The 24,208-nt window shown below is 33.0% G+C and overlaps 2 protein-coding genes across 2 annotated transcripts; both read right to left on the reverse strand.

Annotated features, from left to right (window-relative positions):
• Positions 1 to 1,417: 1,417 nt before the first annotated feature.
• Positions 1,418 to 8,360, reverse strand: LOC108759634 (sodium/potassium/calcium exchanger 6, mitochondrial). Its single transcript, XM_018505134.1, has 9 exons — positions 8,261 to 8,360; positions 7,975 to 8,192; positions 6,150 to 6,475; positions 4,199 to 4,279; positions 3,679 to 3,798; positions 2,883 to 3,209; positions 2,332 to 2,450; positions 2,043 to 2,196; positions 1,418 to 1,779 (listed from the first exon to the last, which is right to left on the reverse strand). The coding sequence occupies exons 1-9, from the start codon at positions 8,315 to 8,317 to the stop codon at positions 1,418 to 1,420; spliced, it is 1,764 nt and encodes a 587-aa protein (XP_018360636.1). The 5' UTR covers positions 8,318 to 8,360.
• A 1,667-nt stretch (positions 8,361 to 10,027) lies between these two features.
• Positions 10,028 to 19,329, reverse strand: LOC108759635 (UDP-glucuronosyltransferase 1-8). Its single transcript, XM_083287351.1, is given in 10 exon segments — positions 10,028 to 10,089; positions 13,384 to 13,623; positions 13,626 to 13,764; positions 13,766 to 13,808; positions 14,206 to 14,269; positions 14,272 to 14,328; positions 14,331 to 14,558; positions 14,561 to 14,666; positions 14,669 to 14,814; positions 19,140 to 19,329. Coding segments are annotated over 10 exon segments (1,275 nt in total).
• Positions 19,330 to 24,208: the final 4,879 nt, after the last annotated feature.

Here is a 24,208-nt window from a genome sequence, read left to right on the forward strand (position 1 = left end):
TTCTTCTCAATAATAGGTTCTCTTTACGTACGCAGATACTAACATAAAGGAGATCCAAATTTTACAATGGCAAAACTTTGGTCTATCTTCCTCCTTGTTCATCGTTCTATCGGTACTTTGATAGGGCAAAAGGGAAACGGAAGGTAGAGGTTCGGAATTAAACTTCGCGTAAAGACAATGGAGACCTATCTTGGTACACACGTTGAAGGAGACTAGCAGGAGCAATTCTCCGGCAATATCTGTAGCAAAGGAGACAGAAAGTGGAAAAGGTGTGGAAGAGGTCAAATGTTACATCTGTTACTCTTGATCCCCTTCTATTTCCTATAAAAGATATTTGACGATAAACATATTTTACGAATAGAAAACTTCTTTTGTGTGTGTTGAACATGAAATTTTTTCAATTAAACTTGTATTATGTGGCCATAATTTTTAATTATTTAGAATTTAAAAATTTTTTTTATAATTGTGCTTTAAAGATCGATGTTTTGTTAACATAAATTCTATATGAGATTAACTAAAGAATGTTTTATCATCTATTTTGTTTCTAACAATGAGTAACTTAAGTAACTACAGAATTAAATGACTAATTATTTCGAGAAAAAATATGGATTATTCAATATTTCTATTGAAGATTATAAATCGACGACATATTTGTCAAAGAAGAGTTATTTCAAGACAATATGACAGAAGTGGGACACTCTTCATGATCGATTAAACGGATGTATACGTATAGGCGAAGGCAGATATGAAAGGATAAAAATAATTTAACGTCCACTTCTTTTATTGCGTTTGAAAGAAAATGAGAAAACGTTGTGTAAGAAATGTTTGCACATAGGAACTATGTCCCTCACCTAATAACGGATTCAATTACGAAGGTCTGTGTAGCACTCGAGGTTACCATGATATACGGCGCAATGTAAAATTTAAAACTGACGCGTACCAAGACTCCTAACCGCCTCATGACTTGTGGTTTCCGTTTCGGCGTTATGGTGGCCATACTAACCGGTTTCGGTCGGAAACGGGACACCTCGTTCTCTCTAGGGAAATGTCTAAAAACGACCTGACGTCGCTCGCCGGCCCGTCTTTTCCTTCGCGTATATATCCGATGCCCGAACGTTTTCCTACGAAGCTTGCCTTCCGCTCCATGTTAAAAATGCATCTTTCCTCTTATCCATATAATCTTGACTCATTTAACATAATTCATGAGAGATGCGCTTTTCCATATTTTTTACTCTTTACTCTTGCTCTTTTTACTCTTTCATCTTATCCTGCAACACTAACGTTGCGAAAATAGAGGAAAATAGGGGATGATTCTGAACTAATTGCAAATGGACCTTTTATTATTTTACATTTATATACATAACGATATAACTACATATAAAACGCAATACGTTAAATGCTGTAAATAGTAGTAGTCTTATACATCAGGTCTGTGATCAGTGCCAAGTGGATGTATAACGTGGAATTCGCTTAAAAATTGTATGAGAATGAAAGCAAAGTAGATTGAATATAAGAGACCGCCGTAAGAGCAACGCGCGGTAGATCCCGTGATGTTCAGGTAAATTATAGTAGCTACTAGTGAGCACAGGAGAAAAGCTAGGCAGCCGGGTGCCATATCGCTGATCCTAATCTTGGTCTGTTGTTCAGGATCAGTGGCTGCAGCGATGCCATAAGTCAGCCCAAGTCCCAGGAGAGTGTTAAACATTGGCCCGCCGAAACAAGCTGCATATCCCATGCGTGGAAATCCCCGTCTGGTTATAGCGACGTTCGCTATTAGGTCTAAGCAGTGATTTAGCTGATATAAATATTTTGAACACAGAATATCATTAACGAATGAAACATTAATTGGAAACTTTAAAGAGATATAATTATCGGAAAATGTCATTACATCATGATTATTACAATAATTATGTTATATTGTTTCTTATATCGCATTTGAAAAGTTAATTCAAGAAGGTACAATCTTGTCGACTATATTTTTGGTTACCGTATACATTCCTTTAACTTAAAAAAAAAAAAGAAACATTTTTCATGTTGCTCACCTCCGATGCTGTTTCCCCACGCAAGAAAAGTGATTCCTAGCATGGCGTCAGATATACTGCATGCGTATCCTATGCATTGGAGTACCGCCATGACTTCTCCGGCCACTAAATAAACTGTCAACATGGCAGCCAAAAATCCGAAAAATGCAAATATCTGGAATATTATTAATTCTCAACACATTTGGCTATTAATAAACTGTCGAATATGGATTTTTCGTATTTTGGAATGTATAGTAGATGCTTAAAAAATTCCTATACCATATGCGCAAGAGGAAAGAAAAGTACTCACATTATGAAATTTTGGAACACGATCTACGTGCGTCGTTAGAAATACAATTACACCAATTATGGAACCGACAACGAGGAATAACGGCATCACCGGCAAATTGCCAAAAGTCGTTTGCCAAACTGCAATAAAACAGTTAAAATGAAATTGAAGTTGAGTGGTACCGGCTGTTATACCACGTCAAGTGTCGATACAACGATTATGCATTATTGACTGCTCATCTGGATTTCACATCTATCGTTTTGCAATGAAAGATATTACGGAGAATATTTTTGTAATATCATGGGAAATTATTCACAAGAAGAGAATGCATGGAAGAAATATTAAAAAGCAATAAGTAAAACCTTTAATATTTTAATAAAAAAATTAATTCCGGTTATATCTTTTTATCTTCTGTTTTAAATAACTTTTCAAGAAATACCTACATGATTATCAAGTTAAAAAGCATTTAAGTTTATAATTTAATTATCTTAAATAGCTTATTATTAATATACATGATTTATAATTATCTATGTATTATATTGTTACGAGCAGTATAAATGAATGAAACTAACCATTTAATAAAAATAGTGCTATCGTAGGTGTTACACATAACTGGAAGCAATTTAGTAGCTTTGACCAGCCTTCTTTTTCAACGGTAGGATTTACGACAGGTATAAACAGCTGTAACAGTAGCATGACGGGTGAACGTACAATCAAGACAATCTTAAACAATATTCCCGATTTCTTCCAATCTTCTTTGCTGATTGGATTGACATCATACAAAAATTCTTTGAAAAGACCTCTCGGTCGGTCGGAAACATAGTCACTAATTTCCGGGCTTAACTGAACGGAACCACTTCGTATCTTGGCTCTCTCTAACTCCGTAGCGATTGCGATATCTAGTCCATACAAATATATATGAGTACAAAGAAATATTGAAATTAAATCATATATGAAAATTTCAAAACAAGAACAAACTAAATCCACAATACTCAAAATTTTTGATTTTAAACAAAAAAAATAGAACAAATATCAAAGATTTACTTACATTCTTATATATCAAAAATATTTATTACACATATTTGATTACAAACTATAAGCTAAACATGCAAATGCATACAGTGAAAGTAATTATAAAATAATTGGCAAAGAATTAATTTTACAATTCAAGCTTTACTTGTAAATGATTGACAACATCTTAAACATGCGAATAGAAATCAAAATACTTTACTAGAAGTCAGAACATTTTATTTATACGAAGCGGAAAAAAACGCATCGTTCCGGAAAAAAATTCGAACTGTTGAAAAATTCAAAAGAACTAAAGATGTAAGGATATGTGCGATGAGTCGTAAAAACGACGCTTCGTACCTAGTTTGGCATGTAAGCCAAAAGGTCGGCTTCTACCGGGAATCTTGGGAATGGCGCCTGTGTCTCTGTTCGCCAAGTAAGTATGCAGGATGTCTGGATCGGGCACACTTGGGATTCTGGCTGAAAGTACATAAGAATGTTCTCGGGAAAGGAGATCGATACTTAGTATGGTGAAAATTTTCTGTAGGCGATAAGGAAGGAGCTAGTCATCCTTTTCACATTGCAGCGAATTCATGGGTTATGAAGAGAGATATTTCTCGTTTTAGAATAGAAATAGAAGTTCTTGAACGCACACTGATCATAAAATTTCGGGTATAGAGGTATCTCGGGAATATATCTCTCCTCGCGAATTAGACTTCCGCAGAGAGTAAAGTTTTATTTACATTCGAGGAAAACATTGTTAAATGTAAACTTGTGTACTTTTTGAAAGTTACGAGTTTTCGAAATTTTACTGTCTAAAATAAAAAGTAAAGACTAAAGACTCTTCGTGTAACGCGAATCGAAATTCTTCGCAACGTACTTTTCAGAGTCTCCTCTCTGGTGTCATATACTTGCATTATCACGACCACCACAATGAACAATATGTAGACCAGAATAAAACCTGCAATTAAAATATATCAGCATTAAGAAGCATTAATGTCGCTTGGCTCGCAAGGTTATTTCCCTACACATACCGCTAAAATAATGAATGATCCACATACATAATTTACGCAAAAAAACTTGATAATATCAACCTTTTCATGTTTTAATTAAAGAAAAAAATCTTAATTGCTCCTTCTTTTTAATATAAAAACAGAAAAGTAATAATGCCGGGAAAGGGATCCATTTTAAGAATTTTTAATGAAGCAAATAGTAAATAGATACAGCGAAAGTTTTTTACGTGTCATTTATATTTGATTATATATTAAAATTAGCTTTGCTCGAGTGAATTATCAAGCTAGATCAGTATTTTTCAAAATGGACACTTCTCTTGGAGTTGTTTTGATTTTATTTAGGAGAGAGAATTGGCATAAGAAGACAACAAAACGAAATTGCGATGATACGAGATTGTACATATTATTATCCAACAAAGTTCATTAAGTATATAAACATATACATAGATTTTTTCAATAAAATATTTTTTATATTATATTAATAAGAATGCGTATATATATTGTGCATAACTATGCAAATAATTGGAATTTTTATTTTGTAATTTTTTAAAAAATATTGATAAATATATAGTTAATTATTTTTATTTTTTATTGTATGTAATATATTTTATCATCTTATTATTACATATATCTGAGAAGTACGGGAAATTAAAAATAATTTGATAGAGAATTAAAAAAGTAGTGGTCTGAAAAAGTTTGAGAAACACTGATTTAAATAAATAAAAATTAAATTTCTGTCTGTTTATCTATTTACTATCGCGTCGTGCAACATGAAAAAAAGATTAATCATGATATTCGACGCAGCTTTATGCGAGGCTTAATAATAGCTTCCGTCTATTCTGCTTTGTTCGGGCGCAAGATTATTTCCATGGACTTTATCCACTGCAACAATAATCCCTGTTTTCCCGGTGAAACGAACTCCTTCCCGCGGAATCCCGCAAAAATTCATCGACAGTCAGATTGCAAGCCCATTCAGGCAGGTGGTGGAGAGAGACTGCGGCGTAGCTTAATTAAATTCGCCGAAGAATTATCGTTATTCTAGAATGGAACCACTTATGGCTTCCCGCAGATAAACTTTCTCGCTCATGACGTAATTTGGTACGTGAAATATCAATAAATTTTGCCAAATACTACTCTATAATTATTCCGATTTTTAACAAAATCAATATCACAATTTAATCACTTTGTTTAGCATTTAATTAGCATTTAAATGTTTGATTTGAATAATATAATATTATATTGTAAACAATTTTTTTCATCTATTAATAGTAAAGATTAGCTTAAGTAAAGTTTATGGAACTTATTACTAATATGAGTTAATCATCTATTCAGTTGACATAGGATGGAACGATCGAGATCATATTTATTCTATTCAGGTATTCATGCATAAATTACTAGCATTAGCATTCGAATATGAAGTACGAATAATAATTAATCGTGTTTCTCTATACCTTCTCTTACATGAGATAATAATTGATAAGATAATAATCGAAACATCTTATAACAGTATAAACAAAAAGATATCTACATAATTTTTTTTTGCGATATCTTTTTTGTGTGTAAAACATTGTTTCCGTAAAGTTTGTGCTTGTTACAATCTTCTGTCAATTGCAAGTCAATAGTTATAAAAATTGATGAAAACGACAAAGAAAAAAGAAATAATTTACGTTTATTTTTATCGCATTTATGAATGTGGTTGTATGATATAATCGATTAGTATCAAAATGGCAAATACAGAATCGTAGCATATGGCGGCAAGAGTGAGAAAGAGTCAACCAATATTAGCTTATCGGATTCAAATAAAGATAGCAGACGTACTTATAGCCTCCCAGAGGTAAACCATCTCATCCCACACCACGTAGTTTATCCAGCATACGGAAACGATATAAAAACAGGCATCTCTCATGAGAGACCTGAGCGAAACTTTAAAGGGTTTAGTTATCGCGACAGAACCGGCAATCATCGAGGTCACGAAGACACCTGCGCCGATTAATTCGGTGAACATTATTATCGCTTCGTCGCCTCTCGACACGAGGGACGTGAAGATGTCAGGCGCGCCGTTTCCGAATGCCAATATTGTCACCCCTGCTATGCTATCCGATAGATGCATTACACTGGCTATTACTGCCAATGCTGGACAAAAACTGGAATAAAAACGTCGTAATGAATCATTTATGCTACTAATACTTATGTCTAAAGTATTTCAGTTTATCCTATAATGAAGAATTTATTGATAGATTAACAAGACCAAGAACAATCTTGGAAAGTTAAATTAGATTTTCGATTTAAATATTATTAAAATGGACTTTCCTTGTTTTTATAATTGTAATATATTTTTTATAAAATTTATTAATTAAATATTTTTCTGTAATATGTAATTTCTTCGTTTGTTAAATTTTATTTTTTGATCATAACATTAAAATCTATATGTTGAATGACAATTTCCATGTAATTATATGTATAAATTATATGTATTATGTGTATAACAATTCTATTTGGAACGTTTGGAACGTAAAGTACGTGTAGCAATTAGCTTGAAAAGGAAGTGACATTTGAAAGTCGCTCATTTTGAATGCATACATTATTAAACTAATCCTGTATACATTTAACATTTGCTATTTTACTGCATGCAGAGAGTATGTTATTTACAGAAAAGTAAATTTACCCTCTTAACTGAGTTTTAACTATTATACTACACATATCAAAGCTGAACTCCAGCAAATTTAATAACATAATAAGAACCGTCATATTTTTATCATTAAACGCAACAAAATAAATACACTACGAAAATCTTAGCAATTTTTAAAGATATTAGGGATTTAAAAGCTGCCAGCATAAGAGTAATCGAAATATCGAGTTCTTTATAGTTTGGTAAATCGTGTTATAAATTTATAGCTTGTATTTTATATTACGTTATGTTGATCTTACTGACAATATATTATTATAATAAATTTTTGTACATGTTCTCATATAATTTAACAAATTAAAAACATGAAATAAAAGCTATAATTTTTACGACAATAACGATACTTAAGTGTTTAAATACAACTAGAAAATTATGGTTTTCAAGATTCCAAAACTTTGTTATTGGATGCGATTCTACAAACATGGCAATTTGCCATTTTCCCTATATTTGTATAACTCGAAAGAATAGAGAAACTTTCGTTTATCATTTTGTAAGAAACCGCTCCATAGAACGTAGACGTTTGAAATACGGGAAAACATGAATCTTTCGGTTATTGGCTTGGTTAGTTGCCAGAAGTCAAAATTCGTTGTAGTTATGTAATCATCTATATTCGGTAGACGGTAACACGTTTTCATCGAGATTGAACTTGGCCAAAGTTCTCAATTTCGGTACCAAGAAAAGATGCGATTTTATTGTTACTCGCTTTTACGTCTCATAATTCGCACTCGTGGTTGAGCATTATTTTAAAAAATTTACAATTTTACAAATGCCTACATTTAAATATATTTTATGTTTATTTACTACTTGTTTACCTATTTCGTTTTTTACAAAAATACACGTTATGACGAATAATATACAAGAAAATTTGATAGAGAATTTATGATAGAGAGAGATATGCGGAAATTCGAATAATAAATGATCTACAAATAGATCAATTTACAAAATAAATCAACTTACAAATTATCTGCTGTAGTCCCCAAGATCAAGAATAAATAAAGTAACCAAAAAAGTATAAGAGCCAAGCCGCCAACAAACAGTGCCATGTTTTCGGATCTGAAGTAGCAGAATAACAGTACCGTGTACTGAATCACCGAATCTGAATAGCAGTCTTCAGTGTTCCTCACCCACTCACAACGTTCCGCGGCGGAAACTTGCCAAACGTACGAGCAATCATCCTGAAAAAAAGATTCGACGAGGAGTTTGACGAGGACGCAAACTGGAAGAGACGTCGATAACAATTCACCTCTCGTATGGGTAGATGCCCATGTCTTAAAAAAGGACTCGATATTTGCGACCTCATGTTCGAAGAGCATAAAAGCGCAACGAAGCGATATGTAACCTATATTTTGCGTATTTGCCTTTCACGGATCCGCTCGATCGTTGCCTATTCAAGCAGAAGCGAGCGAAACTTCAAGCGATATAGACAGAAAGCTGTCACATACGTAGTGCATACTATGCGCACAGTTCGATACGTAAATTCAATATGAAGCATACATAAAAGGAATTCGTAACAATGACATACCATATACACACACACACGTGCGCATGAAATAGAACAGTCTATATGTATTGATAATTGTAAGGAAACTTAATGAACATTACAATAATCTAAGACATTGTTCCTGTTGTGTCTGGTTTCGTTTGCGAAGCAATATAAAAGACGATATCAAGTATAATAACATCAATTACAATTGATTTATTGAAATGTGATTATTTCAAGAACTAGTGCAAATGAATTTTAGTTGCAGTTAGACAGAAATGTGATACAACATGTCTTTCTTTGTGGAAAAAGTGATACATAGTTGTCGGTTTCTCTCGACACAGGAGTGCGCACTCAAGAATCTCGCTACTTGACGTGAGACTAAATAGGTATACTCATCCGCACTCTCGTCTGATAGCAACAAGAGGCTCATTAGATGCACAACAACCGTTCTGTCCCATTTCTGCTCGCGACGAGACGATGAAAAAAAAGAAATGCCATGGAACGAGCACGGAAGGAAGCCTCTCCGCAAACGGATACGCTGTCATTCAGCACGTGATATTATATCGACATTTATTCAATATTATTGTCAGTTTACAGATAATGAAAATTCAACGATGTGTCGCAAATCGGCGATGTCAGTTCATTAGATTTGCTATAACTAATCAAGAACTTTCACGGTTGTTATTAGTTTTGCACGAAAATATTCTGTAAGGGAACAATGCGAAAACTATTTCTCTCGAAATGCTCGTTAAAGATAATTCAACGAACTAGAAACCGATATTGTTATCCAATGTAAAGTCTCGTTTAAAATATTACAATGCGCACACAATACGTACATTAAAATATTAATAATTGGAAACGCGTATTGTGGTAATTTTTAATTTTCCAATGTTTCATCAGATATCCGTTCGTTAAATTTAAACTTAAATTAAGTTTTATCAAGCTTATTAAAATAATTACAAAGATTACTGAACATTCTTTAAATTATTGTTTAAATTAAAAATGGTACTGCGCCAGATACGCGCTTTTCGTATTAGTGCCTGAAAATTGAAGCTAGTATTTTAGCATCAACGCGCGCGAGAAATCTTAACTTGATAAATCTAACTTATACACAACCGGTTTACAAAAACGATAAATCATTTAGATCGGACAGAGCTTGAATAATGTAACAAGAATAAATTGGATTTAAGAGGAATTTGTTATTTTAGTGTAAAATTGTAGAAGTCACTTTCTCTAGCAAGCACTTGACCATGCAAATTATTCTGGAAAAAATCATAGAGGAGTTCATACTCTGACGTCTCTCTATCAGTCTATCTTCTATTGTTGCCTACTTCCTAACAACTTTCCATTAAGCCCACCTTTCAGCAGCAGCGTACTTCACCGTAATTGCCAACTTCAGCAAATTGTCATTTATCGCCAGACTTCTTTTGTGCTGCTTTCGCTCTAAACACTTTATTGAATTGCATTCACAGAAGGCACAAAGGAGCCAACGGCTTTACCCCAATTTATACTGCGCTTTTATTCTCCCTACGAGAGCCAAGCGCGCTCGCTTGGCTTTTCCGGTTTCCTGTTTTGGCTCTCTGTGCCACCTGCACATTTATAATAAAGCGTGTGAGTGATATAAGGCTAGAATATGCAAAAGCTTCTTTCCGTAGTATAAGATGACTCTTACAATTAATGTAACGGCGTGGCACTATTGTGTTGCTGAAACCGGGTATGTACGAGTGTACACACTCGGTTATGCTTAAGCCATTTGCCGTGTGTTTTGTAGAATAACTCATATTAAACATAAAACAAAGGGTCGTTGTAAATGTTAAAATAACGATGCAATTTATCTCAATTAAATTGGCTGCTTCAAAAAAAAGGTAATAAATCTTTTTTGTAAATACATGTACCTCATTTTCGATGAGTCCGTTTTCATACAAAAATAAATGTTATTGTGGAAATTTATTTAATTATTGTACTAAACGCATCTGTTTAAAACCTCATGTCACACGGTTGCGTAGTTACTCCAGCAAATACAATGGCATGACGGCTCGTTTAATAATATCCGCGTGCAAAAGAATGAATAAATCGCGTTCTGATATTTTTGTCAGTTGCACTATTCCGCTTCACTCGGGGCAGTTATATGTTTGGGATAAAAACTAAAAATGACAGATGCATTGCGGACGCATAGATCGGCTCAAAAAAATTCAACTGATGAATCGAACGAATGTATTGCTCTCTAATGATATAAAATATCCACTTCTCCTATCGAATGTAATAATATTCAAATCGTGGTTTTTTGAAGATATAATTTATTTGTTATAATTGCAAGTAAATAAAGAGAATCTTATTATAATTCCATTTTACGAAGATAAAATAGACTAAAACCTTTTGTACTTTGAACTTGTAGAAACTTAATTTTACCGTCATCGTCTTTCTACTGTGTAAAAAGCCGCGTCTCAGCTGTCTTTAGTCTTTGTCGAGCTATGTTAAGTTATATCAGGATTTCCAGTAACGAGGAAGAGGTTCAATTAATCTGAGATTACGGTCGTTCATCTGACAATTACCGACGGACTTCTAAGAACTTGTTGCAACAGATGCTTGATAGGTCCTGTCTACTCATTGAAGCAGATGGTTTCGATAGGTGTCCGCGGTGTCGATAACTTTTTTCTTCTTTTACAATTTATCAGAAGATTTTTAACAATCGGTGTGCACAGATAATACCACATGTATTATAAAATTACAAGAATTTTTAATAATTTACAAAAGTTTTAAATATAAAAATCTCTGGAATTTAAAAAAGATTCTTAATTCTAAAACTAAATAATATTATTATTATTTAGTTCTAGAATTTTTATACTTAAAACTTTTGTTTTAAAAATTCTAGAACTAAATAATATTATTATTATTTAGTTCTAGAATTTTTAATAATTTACAAAAGTTTTAAATATAAAAATCTCTGGAATTTAAAAAAAAATCTTAATTCTCTAAAACTAAATAATAATAATAATATTATTTAGTTCTAGAATTAGAAAATTCCAGAGATTTTTACATTTAAAACTATTGTAAATTATTAAAAATTCTAAAACTAAATAATAATAATATTATTTAGTTCTAGAAGAGAATATGACATCCACTTAAATTTTGATACATTACATTACGAAGAAATTAAACAAATAAGGATTGAATTTGATTTTTAGAAAAGAGAATTACTTGCACTCTCTCTTTTAATTTCAACATCCTCTTTTTTGTTTGAATTTTAATTTTTTTATATCCATTTTACTTCTCCAAATGAAACTTCATACTTAATATCAGTTTATAACTAATTAAAATTTTAATAGTTTTCTTCAATTTTTTATCTCAAAGCGGAGAACATTACAAGTGGCAATGACTCTTGGATAGCGCATTTAAAATTTAAGCGCAAAAATGAAGCTGTAATAACGGATAAAACGACATAATAAGGATAACGAGGTTGATTGCATAATATAGCGAAAATGGAATTCCATGAAAAGCGTTGGTCACGCGGCAGTGGTTTAGAGGAAAAACGACTGAATACCTGAAAATAATTTGTTCCCTTCAGGTATATATGCGAACGGCACTCTCACAAAAAAATTTTGAAAAGCAAAACGAGAATCATGTGTTTCTGCGCTTGAATATAGATCGTATGAATTGTACAGACGATATATATATATATGCTATGGATACAGATGCAATTATTTTTACCCGTTGCATTTCTAAAGCAATTGATTATCTCTATCAAATCACAAAAGGTCGAGAAATAAAGTTGTATAATTGCTATCTAAAATCACGCGACACTCATTAAATATTTTCCCCGATTCGAGATAAGAGAATATGCGCATAAATACTTAGGTACATGTAGAAAATATTTCATACTGGATGATTCTGAAATACGAGCATTGTGCCTTGCATGTGTATTTTTTAATCAGTTTAAAACCGATTGTTTTTCTTTTCTGATTTCGACTATAGGATTTATCTCGCGTATCTTGATAGACGCGTCGTGCTACTTTAACAAGAACAAACGGTAAATTTGTAATAGGCATTAAAAGCCGTTCAATATTCGTGCAAATTGACCTGCGGATTATTTAACGATAATGCAAAGTTCGAATGGGTTTTATGCGATCGCCGGATAATAATATCGTAATAAATAAATGATTTGCCCGATGGTACGGAAATACGCATTATTCTCTTTGCGTATATATGAATGTGGGGATTCACTGCTACCAAATACCACGCTGTCAATAACGCAATCGACGAAGGGCTGAAAAGAGCGATCTTATTATAAAATCTAAATGAATAAAGAAAATCTCCGTGTAAATTAGTATAACTCTACTAAAAATTGTGCAATTTCTAATCAACCGCTATCTTATAATTAGATTTAAATATTTATAATTAATAAAAAATGTTGCAATATATCTAAATGTTTTTATTTCGCCAATCATTTTTTATGGCAAAATTTATGATAACTCTATAATAAGAAAAATTAATAGTTGATATAAAGAATTATCTCATAATAAATATATTATAATATCTACATTTTACATGAAATTTTTAAAATGTCAAAGAGACGATAAACTAGAATGTGTGTCTTTTGTGATATCTTTTAAGACTGCGCTAAAGTCAAATTTGAGTCCATCATAATGTCAAATTAATCGATATAATGTTTTATTTTTTCGTAGATTTCAAAGAAACGTACACGATAAGAAAAAGAAAACGAAATCAGAACACTTGAAAACTCTTTCTATCGACATCCACTCCATTATCAAGAACCTTCCTTGGTTTATGCTATAGTAGGAGAGAGTGCTCTTTTCGTGACCTTCGTGGATAAGCTTCTTTCGCGACGTTTAATCCCTCGCAGAAACAAAAAAAGCTATACGTACACAATACGGAGAGCCGTGGCGTCCACCCAATGCACTTAACGTTTCCCGGTAGCGGAGGCATTCTCTCTTTGGCGCACGTCCACAGTATTTGCTGCGGTACTTGCTCGAATGCTCGGTAAAGGGCGGCAAACACCTGGTTCGGTATAGTGGACGTGTCTATTTGCGATCCCAGACTAAAGTAAATAACACCATTTCTGCTCTGAGAGTCCAGATAATCCTGGAGATCTATGGGCAGTGGCCCGATATCGGAATATGAATACCTCCGATTTCCTTAACTCCTGACGTCAGAGAACGTGCCACACTTACGACCGGATGACTGCTCGTCGGGATCAATGATATCCTGAACTGGAAAGCATCAAAGTCTGACAAATCGTGCGAAAAAGTATTTTCTTGCGGTGTTATAACTCGGCTAATCGGAATGTATTCTGGATTTAAGTTAACTTGCGATTAACTTTCAGCTGACATCGATCATGTGACGTAGGCCGATGCTATTTTTAATAGGCAGTATTTTAAAATTCAGCGCATGGCTTTATTACGATAATCAATTCAATTCTATTTTTATTATATATATATATATATATATATATACTTAGTAAGTTAAATTACAGCGAAGACGTACATCATTATACGAAATTATTTCGATAACGCATTTATCTGTAAAGTAGATACTTATTAATCTCATAATTCTGATAGCACTAAATGGAATTTCGAGCATCTATGTGGCGCATACTTTAGTTGATAAAAATAGTAATATCGATATCAATAGACATTAATTAATTCCTAACAATTTTGAGGATAAATTGCGTGCATCTGCTTCCCAACCTAATAACCAGCTTGACGATCAGTAGAAGTACCATATTAATCGTCCTTTCAAGTAAATTCATTACCCGGTATATGAGCTGAAGATGTTAGGGATGTAGCTTGAATTCTCAAGATTCCTAAGATCTCGTTCAACCACGATAATCCAACATAGCTGACAGCACTTACTATTTTAGATACATTTAAAGCTTGGGCGATATCCAAAAAGCAAAGCTCGGTAGCAAAAATTTTGATCGCTAGTAAATCAAAGTGTTCTTTCATATCGATAATCTTCTTCATTTCATGGCTCAATATAGATTCATGAAAATCTGTACGGACCGTTAGTTCTAGAAAACCTTGCTAAGTCGGGACATTAATGGTAGAGTATTGATTCGATTCGATAAAGTGAACCAAAGGTCCACGTTGGTGAAGTTGACCAAGCAAATTCTCCGAGAGAAGTGCGTCACTGTGACAATCTCGTAACCTAACCTCTCGCATTGAGTCTCTTCAGCAACGGTTTGTACACGTTGTAGTGACTCTTCACATCATGCAAGGGAAATACCGCCAGTATCCTGGCCTCATCGACCGCACCGAGCAAACAGACGATCATGATCAATGACATCACCGTAATTTTTATTGTATGTTTAGGATGTACGCATCAACATTGGATCTTTCTATGCATAAATTATTAACTCAGATAACAAAAAATGTCTAAAGCCGGGTTATAAGACGTTTTTTTGCATCTAAAAGACTTAAAAACGTCTTATGTCACAATTTTAGACTTTGTGCTGTTTGGAAATATGCTTATAATGTAAAATTAAATTGGTTTACATTTGCGGAAAAAACGTGAAACAATTTTTATGTAAATAAAAATTTATTTTACATAATTAAAATATTAATAAAAATTGTTTTTAGCATATTTTTGCAACTATAAAGAATTAAAGTTAATGATAAACATATCAAATGACTTTGAACTAAAAAATTGTATGGAAAATGTATAAATATATAAGTATAATGTATAAGTATATAAATTCGCGTAATATTGATTATTATCTTGTTTTATCAACGAGGTGAGTTACAAGCCTCGAGCGTGAGATTAAAGTGGTTCATTTATTAAGAAATGCGTCGCAGAGAGAACGAGAACTGTGTAGCGAAAAGATTGGAACAGAGGTAAATCGAAAAAGAAAATATTTTAGCATTCATACCGTTCATCCATCCGAAAGGTCCCAAGTGTGCTCTAATTCCTAATTCGTTTGGAAAATTTACCAATTTAAAATCGCACGTATTATTGTTCGTATCAATCTATCGAATGTGCTATTTTCTCTATTTATCGAATTACCTAATAAAATAGTTTTTGAAATGTCGAACAATGACGAAACAGACCCGCATTTCTCGACAATCTAAACTACATAGGATTGAATGCAACATGTTTTATATCTAGCTGAATTGTTCGTGGAATTACGCACATATTTGTGTTTATTTACACAAAGCGATTGCCTTCGTTATTTTATGTGATTTTCCAACTATTTAAACGCTGAATTAAATAGTATAAAACAAGGTAAACATTTGTAAAACTTAACGTGTTACATTATTCTCATTTCAAAGAAAATTGCATGTTGTTCTCATAATATTTAGTGATTTCGATTTAATTCTTTATACTAATTTCAAACATCACTTTCATAAAAGAAAGAAGAATTTAAAGTTTCTTGTTATTCATATTTATTTCTATAATACTTTTAAATTCAAGTTATGTCTAACGTTTTAATATAACATTTTTATTTATAATCCAATAAACTAAAGGTCATATCTTAAAATTTAAAAAAAATTTGCGTAATATGTAATATAATCTTTATAATTTTACATAACTCACTATACAATATCTTTATAATTCACTATATCTTTGAAAATTCCCATATCTGTCCTTCCTGCGAAATATTGATTTGAAATTGTGGTAAATTACGTCCTGGTGCTGTTTATTATATTTTCTATATCGAGGTCTTTATTTTCTCGAAATATTTATTAATGTATAAAATATAGTTGCTATGTGTATGCAAAATTATAAGTTAATTTAAAAATGGAAATATGTGCGCAATATTTATGAGGGCTGATTTCGTTTCTTCATTTCTTCATATTAAATGAAAATTTGCAAAATATAAATTAAGTGATTAATAAATTAAGTAATTAATAAAAAAATAATTTCGAGATGAATTGTGAAGATCATAAGGTACAATTGTTTTTCTTTTTCTTTATACAATTTAATTTAATTTGTTTATTTTAGAATGTATATACTGTATATTAACATACGTTTATTACAAAGGTATTTATACTATAAAAAGCCAGTACCCCAAACACACAGAGTAATCACGACTATAATATACAAAGTGGAATGGTATTTTACTGAATTCATTTTTATACGCAATTTTTCGCATTGTACTGGCACTCTCATTGTTCCCGCGCATTGCGATGTAGAATATTAAAAAATGTCAGAAATACCACGAAATCCATCAATGCATAATTTTATAAATTGCACAAAGTTAAAGTACAGAAAGTAATAAAAACAATCTGACAGAAATTCCTTTCCGATTGAATTTTCGCGACAAGGTATGTTCTCAAGTGATACATAAGTTTATTTTACTTACATTGCGATATGCATCAATCTATTTTAATATAATTAAAGGCTATTGTAATATAATATAATTGCTTTAACGACACGGTAGTTAAATTAGAGATTTAATATCACATAAACACATTATTTGAAAAATAATTAAAAATCATTTATAATCATGATCAAATATATCTAACAAATATATCTAATTTAACGTTTTATGACAAAATATTTTACTTGCATGTAATTTCGAACTTAATTACTTTTTAAATATTTAAAATTTTGACTTGAAAAATTGCTCTCATTTTATATATTAATTTAATACATTTTTTAATTCCATTTAATCTTTATCAGTGTTATGTATACACACTTTATTTTAATTAAATATACTTTTTTAACATTTTCTGAAATAACATTTAGGAGAAGAAATTTTGGGTGATAATATAAGGGATGTACTTTTATTTTTTATCTTTTTGAATATCTAAGAGACGAGAAGGGTTTGGGTTAAGTGGTAGTTTTTGAGCTAATTATTCGATCGGATCGTAAGACAGATAATCGTAGTACAACAGCCGCGCGTTAAACTCGTTATTGCAACCAGAGGAGGGCTTAAGTAAAGCCATGCTAGCGCGTTCAACTTTGCGAAATGATATAACTTAGCTCCTCGTAACACCAATACAGGTGTATCTAGTCTCGATGCTCGTCTTTATTTGCTTTCAACGTGTTTGCGTGTTCTACCTCTCTTCCCTCCCCCCTTCTCTCTCTCTCTCACTCAGCCACTCACTCACTCCCTTTCTCTCTTTTTCTTTTCTCTGTGTATATACTAACTACGACTATACCATACTACCGAAACCCACTACCCGCAGATTACGATCTCTGTTCGAAAATCCTACGTGTTCATTCAAGTTTCTATGCGAAGGATCACTAAGCCGCTCGCGCTCTCCGGATTTTCCGAAAATTCGAACTCAAGCCGCACGCAAAAGTAAGATCTCAACAGAATACAAAGCTTTTCAACATGATAAATTGTTTTAAAAAGCTTTCTCAATGAAAAATAAATTTAAGTTTACTTCTTTTTGGATTACTTCTTGTTTTTTTCTTGCATAGTGGAATTCTATTATTACCAACAGAAATATTAACATTAATTTTGTAAATAAAAATATCAAGACAAATGAATAATTCTTTTTGTAATTTTACAATTTTAATTATGTTAAAATTGCACAATTAAAGACAAAAGTTGTAACTGAAATACTAAATTGTTTAGCTTGGAGATGTTAATACCGCAATTAATTTATATAATATAAGGAGATATATGTAGGTACACATTACAAGCGTATTATAGCATCGCACTTAGATTTCATGTTAATTAATTTACCATTCTACTGGAGGTCGATTGCGCTTTAACAATACATGCAGCTAAACGTGAATCCGCGATGCAGCAATGAGTAAAACGTGAAGCACCATTAACAATATCATCGTAAAGTAAAGCTCTTTCATAAACTCGTCCTAAACGATGTCGATGGTAAATTACATTATGCAGTAGCAACATTTATAACGTAGGACAGCGTTTGTGCGGCGCAATCGTGCAGAAATACCAGTAGAAAGCCGAGGAGAGCGAGACGTGACTTCTTCTGAAGAGCGAGATAAAAAAACTAACGCGATGTCGCATACACGATCGTATGCTAATGTCCCATTCCGCGACCCACTTCCACCTTAAGCGAGCCTCGAAATTATTCTGCCTCCGAAATTAAATGGGACCAACTCGGTAATTGCTCCCTCTTACAACGCGCATTAATTAGCTCTCGACGATATCGTGAAAGTTTCCTACAACTGGCTTACCACCACCGTTAGGAAACATACTTCTTACATTCTGTAGTCCGCTAGAAATTGAGATAAGAGACTATATCGTTGCGCTCGCACGACGTAGAATAGTTGATCGTCTCAGGGAAACGTGCACCACCAACTAAATGATCGCGAATTATTGGGGAAAATAAAACGAGCTATTGAACACCATAAATAATAGTAACTGCACCGATCCTGATGCGATTTCGTTAGTTAATAAAAGTATTCTTTAGAATATGTCGACGTATAAAATATTGATGCATTTGTTTCGATGTTATAAAATGTAATGTATGATTCAAGAATCAGTGTATTATACGGATATATCGGAAATATATTGGAAAGATAATTTGTCAGAATTATCTAATATTTGTCAGAAAACAATCCTGTTTGTGATGTATTATTTTCTATCTCTGCGTGTTTATTTTACGTACAGCATATATCTCTTGAAGATAACAGCGCGCTTAAATCGGTGCATTAATTAATCTCGATGGCATCACGAAAGTTTTACAGGCTGTACCACAAATCTCTGAGAAGACGCGAATGTTCCTCTCACGGCATGGTACTTGAAATTCAGATAAGAAAGCCTTCACTCTCGTCTCTTCCTTACTCAGATCCCCAACCACTTCTTCTTCTTCTTCTTCTTCTTCTTCTTCTTCTTCTATGGCTTTGTCTTCGCTTACAAGTACAAGCATCGCGTGACTCTCCATCGGTCGAACTTCGTCCTGACTTTGCCGAGTGCGTCGTCGACTTTCTACTAAACACTGATGAAACACTGCCCGACAAATAATCTGACACACTCGTTTAAAGTCAATAAATTATTTATGCACTAAGCTTCAACTTCCTAGAAACATCTACCGCAAGATATAGGTAACCCAAGATACTGAAACTATAACAGAGAGCATACAGAATCGTGACTTTTTCAAAGTTGCACGAAATTCAGAACTTACAGTTAGTTACGCAATGTATAAAAAACGATTCTCAAAAAACATTTTAGATACTACTCGTTCTTATAGGGTAAACTCGGGTATGATGGCCATAGTTTTTTAAAATGCAAAAAACATACATTTATTCTTGTTACTTTTTAACAATATTTGGGATATTACTTTCACTGAAACTTAAAGTAACAAATACTATCGAAATTAAAGAGAAAATACTTAACAGAACTTTAATTTTATCAAAATATTACAAAGTGCATTGGTCATCTTATCTGATTTTTAGGGAAAAGATGGCCACGATATTAAAGAAAGATAGCCATAGTATTTACAAATAAATTGTATTAAATAAAAGTATTAATTATAGGTCACATTGCAATTTACGTACCTTTATTGTGTATGTAATGTTGATTATGACAGCTTAACTGTAATTTATTATACATTATAACAGTTTTTAGCAGACACGTGCAAAACTTTGCAGATAGTCGAAAGAAAAAGTATTAGATAATATTTATAATATTGTTATTTTGAACAGTGTACTTATATAAACTACTGTAAATATTGATTATCTTTAAGAACGACTATAAAAATGCATTTATCAATTATTGGAGAAATTATGGCCTATGGCCATCTTTTTCGTATGGCCATAATACCCTAATTTACCCTAGAAATTAAATGTTAATTGACACAAAAAGGGATTAAAACTAACTTTCGAGAATCTTTTTCTAAAACTCAGTGTCATATGTATGTATCTCTGTAAATGTAATGCATCATTCTGAAAAAAAGCTCATAATCGAGGTAATTATCCATCACATGTTAACGATGCAACGCTTTGAAAATTCCTACAAAAAAATTTCTATTCGCGTTTCGAGTATCTCATTCGCTGAATGAAGGAACGCGCGGTTGACCTGCCGTGGCAAATTAGCTCGCAAAACGGGAATTGGCCGAGCGAAGGATATCCGACGACTATATTCGCGATGAAACGGTAGCCATGCGCGAGTCTCGTTAGAGTTTGTCCGTTGCTCGTTATATGTCGCCGCCGGTGGATAGTAACTGGCCGAAGGGAGTCCGAGGGAGAAAGATGGTCTCGTTTTTCTCCCCCGGCATTCCCGGTATATGGCGATGTCGGGCGTCCGACGTAGAAGTGTCCGATCTGTCCATTTCCGCGACCAACCGACCCGACCGTATACCAGCTTGGTTTCGTCCCACTCTGAGTGTCGCGCGTCGCTCATTACCAGCGACGGACAAAAGGCGACCCCACTTCTACTCACGACGAGGACTCTCTTGTAAGGGACGTCTAAAAATACGAGTACTTTACCGCCTTTGTGCAAGCCCTGCTTGGTGTACGTACATGTATATCGCGACGATAGAAAAGTATTGGACCGTAGTTTTCAGCGCGAGGTATTCAGAAAAGGTAAACGCTAGACATCAAGATTGATTAAATGAAACGCCTGAAAGAAATGAATACCCGCTCGTAATCTCTCTCTCTCTCTCACTCTCTCTTTTAATTATATTTCATCTTATAAAAACTAAGAATGAATATATATTGATTTGAATTATGAAAACGATAATAAAACATCTCGCATAACAAGCACGAGCAGCATACAATATTCTTTGAGTGGTTCCACTTGATAATAAGGAAGTCGGAAATATTGGAAATACCGATTATAATCGATGACCTATTTCACAATCCGCAATATCTTTGCGAATATATTGCTTCTATAATTAATGCTGTAATTAGTCGCTGTGCGACGTTATAATTAACAGAATGATAGCGATATGCAGAATTTAACTACCCACCAACCTGCATTGCAGGGTTTCGTTTAATAATGTTCAGTAATGAAGCATCGTGTTGAAACACTTGAAACAAAAATTGTTAATTTCCGTTCATTTGAATTACAAACGTGCGCGCGTGCGTATTGCAACGTAACTAAGTAACGTAATAGTTTTGTCAGTTTAGCTTGATAAATATCTTGTTATTTTTATTAAATACTAAACGGACTTAATTATCATATAATTTGCTTTGTATATTATAAAGCTATTTATTTGCATGTAGACATACAAAGTAAATTATTAAATATGAATAAATACAAATAATTTTATTTCTGTTAGCAGACTTTTTCAACAGCTCCAAATAATTAAACTTTAGATTTATCGAATCTTTTTTCTTTCTCTGCATGCGTCGAGGTCTGGTAGCAATATATATTTCTCCAAGTGACTCAAATAGGGGTCGTTAGTTTGCTATTTAATTCTTCGAAAGAAAGCGTCGTGTGGAAAGTGGCTCGTTACTTTCAAACCATCGCGGTCGTCTAATTGAAAGAGACCACGACCAGGCCACGTCTCGCCAGTGCCAGAAACTACAGCGCCGTCCGATTTATGCCCGACTTTTCCCCATACACGCGCTTTTGCATGCCAATATTGCGCGACGCATTCGCACAAGGTTTAAAGTTACGCTCGCCGAGGATGATTAAAGTTAACGAGCCAAGAAATAATTAAAAAGGTTTTAAAAATCATACCCTCTCATTGTACGTACCGATATGAATGGTTTCCGTGCTTCGCGTCATTTATTTCAAATTAATAATTCTGCAACTTCAGAGGGTTTACATTTTGTACGGTGTTGGATGAAAACCGAAACTAAAACATCAGAATAAATGATTTACAACATTAATAAAATAATTACATATTTCTTTCCTTTTGCTTATTGTTACATGTACGACTTTCACTTCTAATCAACTAGAATACAACAATACGCTTTTATAACTCGCTTTTCTATTTGTAATTTCCTTCTCGACATTCCTTATTTTTAATTCATTTTCAAGACTTTTAAGGTGTCACATTATAATCTCACTCAATTTTTATGCATAATCGGCAAAATATAAGAAATGTGTTCATTTTGAGTATATCAGCGTATTTATTTAATCTTTTTTAAAAGAGGATTTTATGGGTTTCTCAATTAATCTTTATGAAACGTAACACTCGCGAGCTTCCAAGTTGTAATTAACTTTAATTAATCATCGCGAATTTGTTTTGCGACTCATCCAAGTTTGCAGACAGTTTCAGAAGACCGAGAATACGAAATGAACAAGGATTGCAAGACAATTGAACGAAGCACCTGCTCTTTAGAAAGATGAAATCATGAAAGAGATTACTGAAAAAGTTTTATACAGTTATCCTATCGATTGCACCGAGCTAAATAAACCATGATCGAATTCAAATAAAAGTATTACAAGACTCAATGGTTATTCAAGCTTTATGATTTATTCTTGTCTTTTTTTAAATAAATTATTTTTTTAAGTTTAAAATGAAAATATTCTATTACAATAATGTAATTGAAAAACTGTATGTAATAATATCATTGACGATTAAGAAGACAATATAAAGGAATAAAATTTTCTCTTTATGTACTTTATCTAAAAATTTAAAAACAATTTAGAATCGATTACGCAAAAACTTACGTAAGATAATTTTCTAATTTAGATATTTTGATAAATCTAAGATTTAAATTTACTTGAAATCTCTCTCTCTAATTAGAGGAACAATACTCTGTTAATATTTTTCCCTCCAAGATTTAACTCGCGAGAAATCTTTTATTTTTGTCTGTAAATTTCTAAAACTTTTTTTTTATATACTCTATAAAATTTTCATAGAGTATGTATATTGTGTATCACTGTAAAAATTATCTATCGGTTCTTTTTGGAGTGGATATTGTCTACAAGACGTTAAAATGTTCACTACCCGTACAGAGAATTGAACAGGAATGCATTGCAAATCACAGCCTGCAATTTGTTAGACACTAATGGTAAATTCAAAGGTGTCTACCCAGCGACAGACATTGCGCGTGTAATGAAATTGACCATGATATACCAGGCAACGACGGACGTTCCTTTGATTTGAGAGGAGGCAACGAGCGAATTGCTAAGCGAAGGGCTCGTGGTAGCCTGGTAAACGAGGGTGAATCCGCGCGCGCAGCAAGGGTGGCAATGGATGTTTCCTTAATTACGGCTAGCACGTAACGTTGGCGTATACATTTACTGGACTGGACTTTCAAAAAATAGATTATACGATGTTATATACAAAGGATTGATCACATGTTTTACATAATCATTAAGAAATCCACATACGATAAAAAATCGGATGATACGACTAAAATATTTAAAGAATGACACTTTTATGTATTTTATATAAAAGCTTATTTTTAAATAAAAATGTATCTTTTATTAATCTGAAGAAACAGACTAAGTTTTAATTTGTGTATGTGACATTTTTCTTGATATAAAGAAAGCTCTTTACAGTTATACAATTATTAAACAACAAAGATGTAATAAGACTAGATAACACTAAGTTGCTTGATATTTCACATACAGACTTAAAAAAGCTTTACGTATATAAAAACCTTCAGACTTGTAAAGTAAATATCTACATATAACTATCACTATTGATAGCAGAGAATGTACGATTATCAGCAACGATTACTTTCGTTCGCATTCTTCGATCACTCAAATACTTCGCGGATCCAACAATTTTTTTCGGACCCTGTCCTGTCGTCGGCAGGACGTACATAATGAAATTGGCTGGACGAGCGTGCCGGGAAGGGGCGTCCCTTTGATTCGCTGGACGAGGCAAAAGGCCGGGATAAAGGGTACCCCGAGATAAC

This window comes from Trachymyrmex cornetzi, unplaced genomic scaffold (assembly GCF_001594075.2).
Source record: "Trachymyrmex cornetzi isolate Tcor2-1 unplaced genomic scaffold, Tcor1.1 scaffold20, whole genome shotgun sequence".
NCBI lineage: Eukaryota > Metazoa > Arthropoda > Insecta > Hymenoptera > Formicidae > Trachymyrmex > Trachymyrmex cornetzi.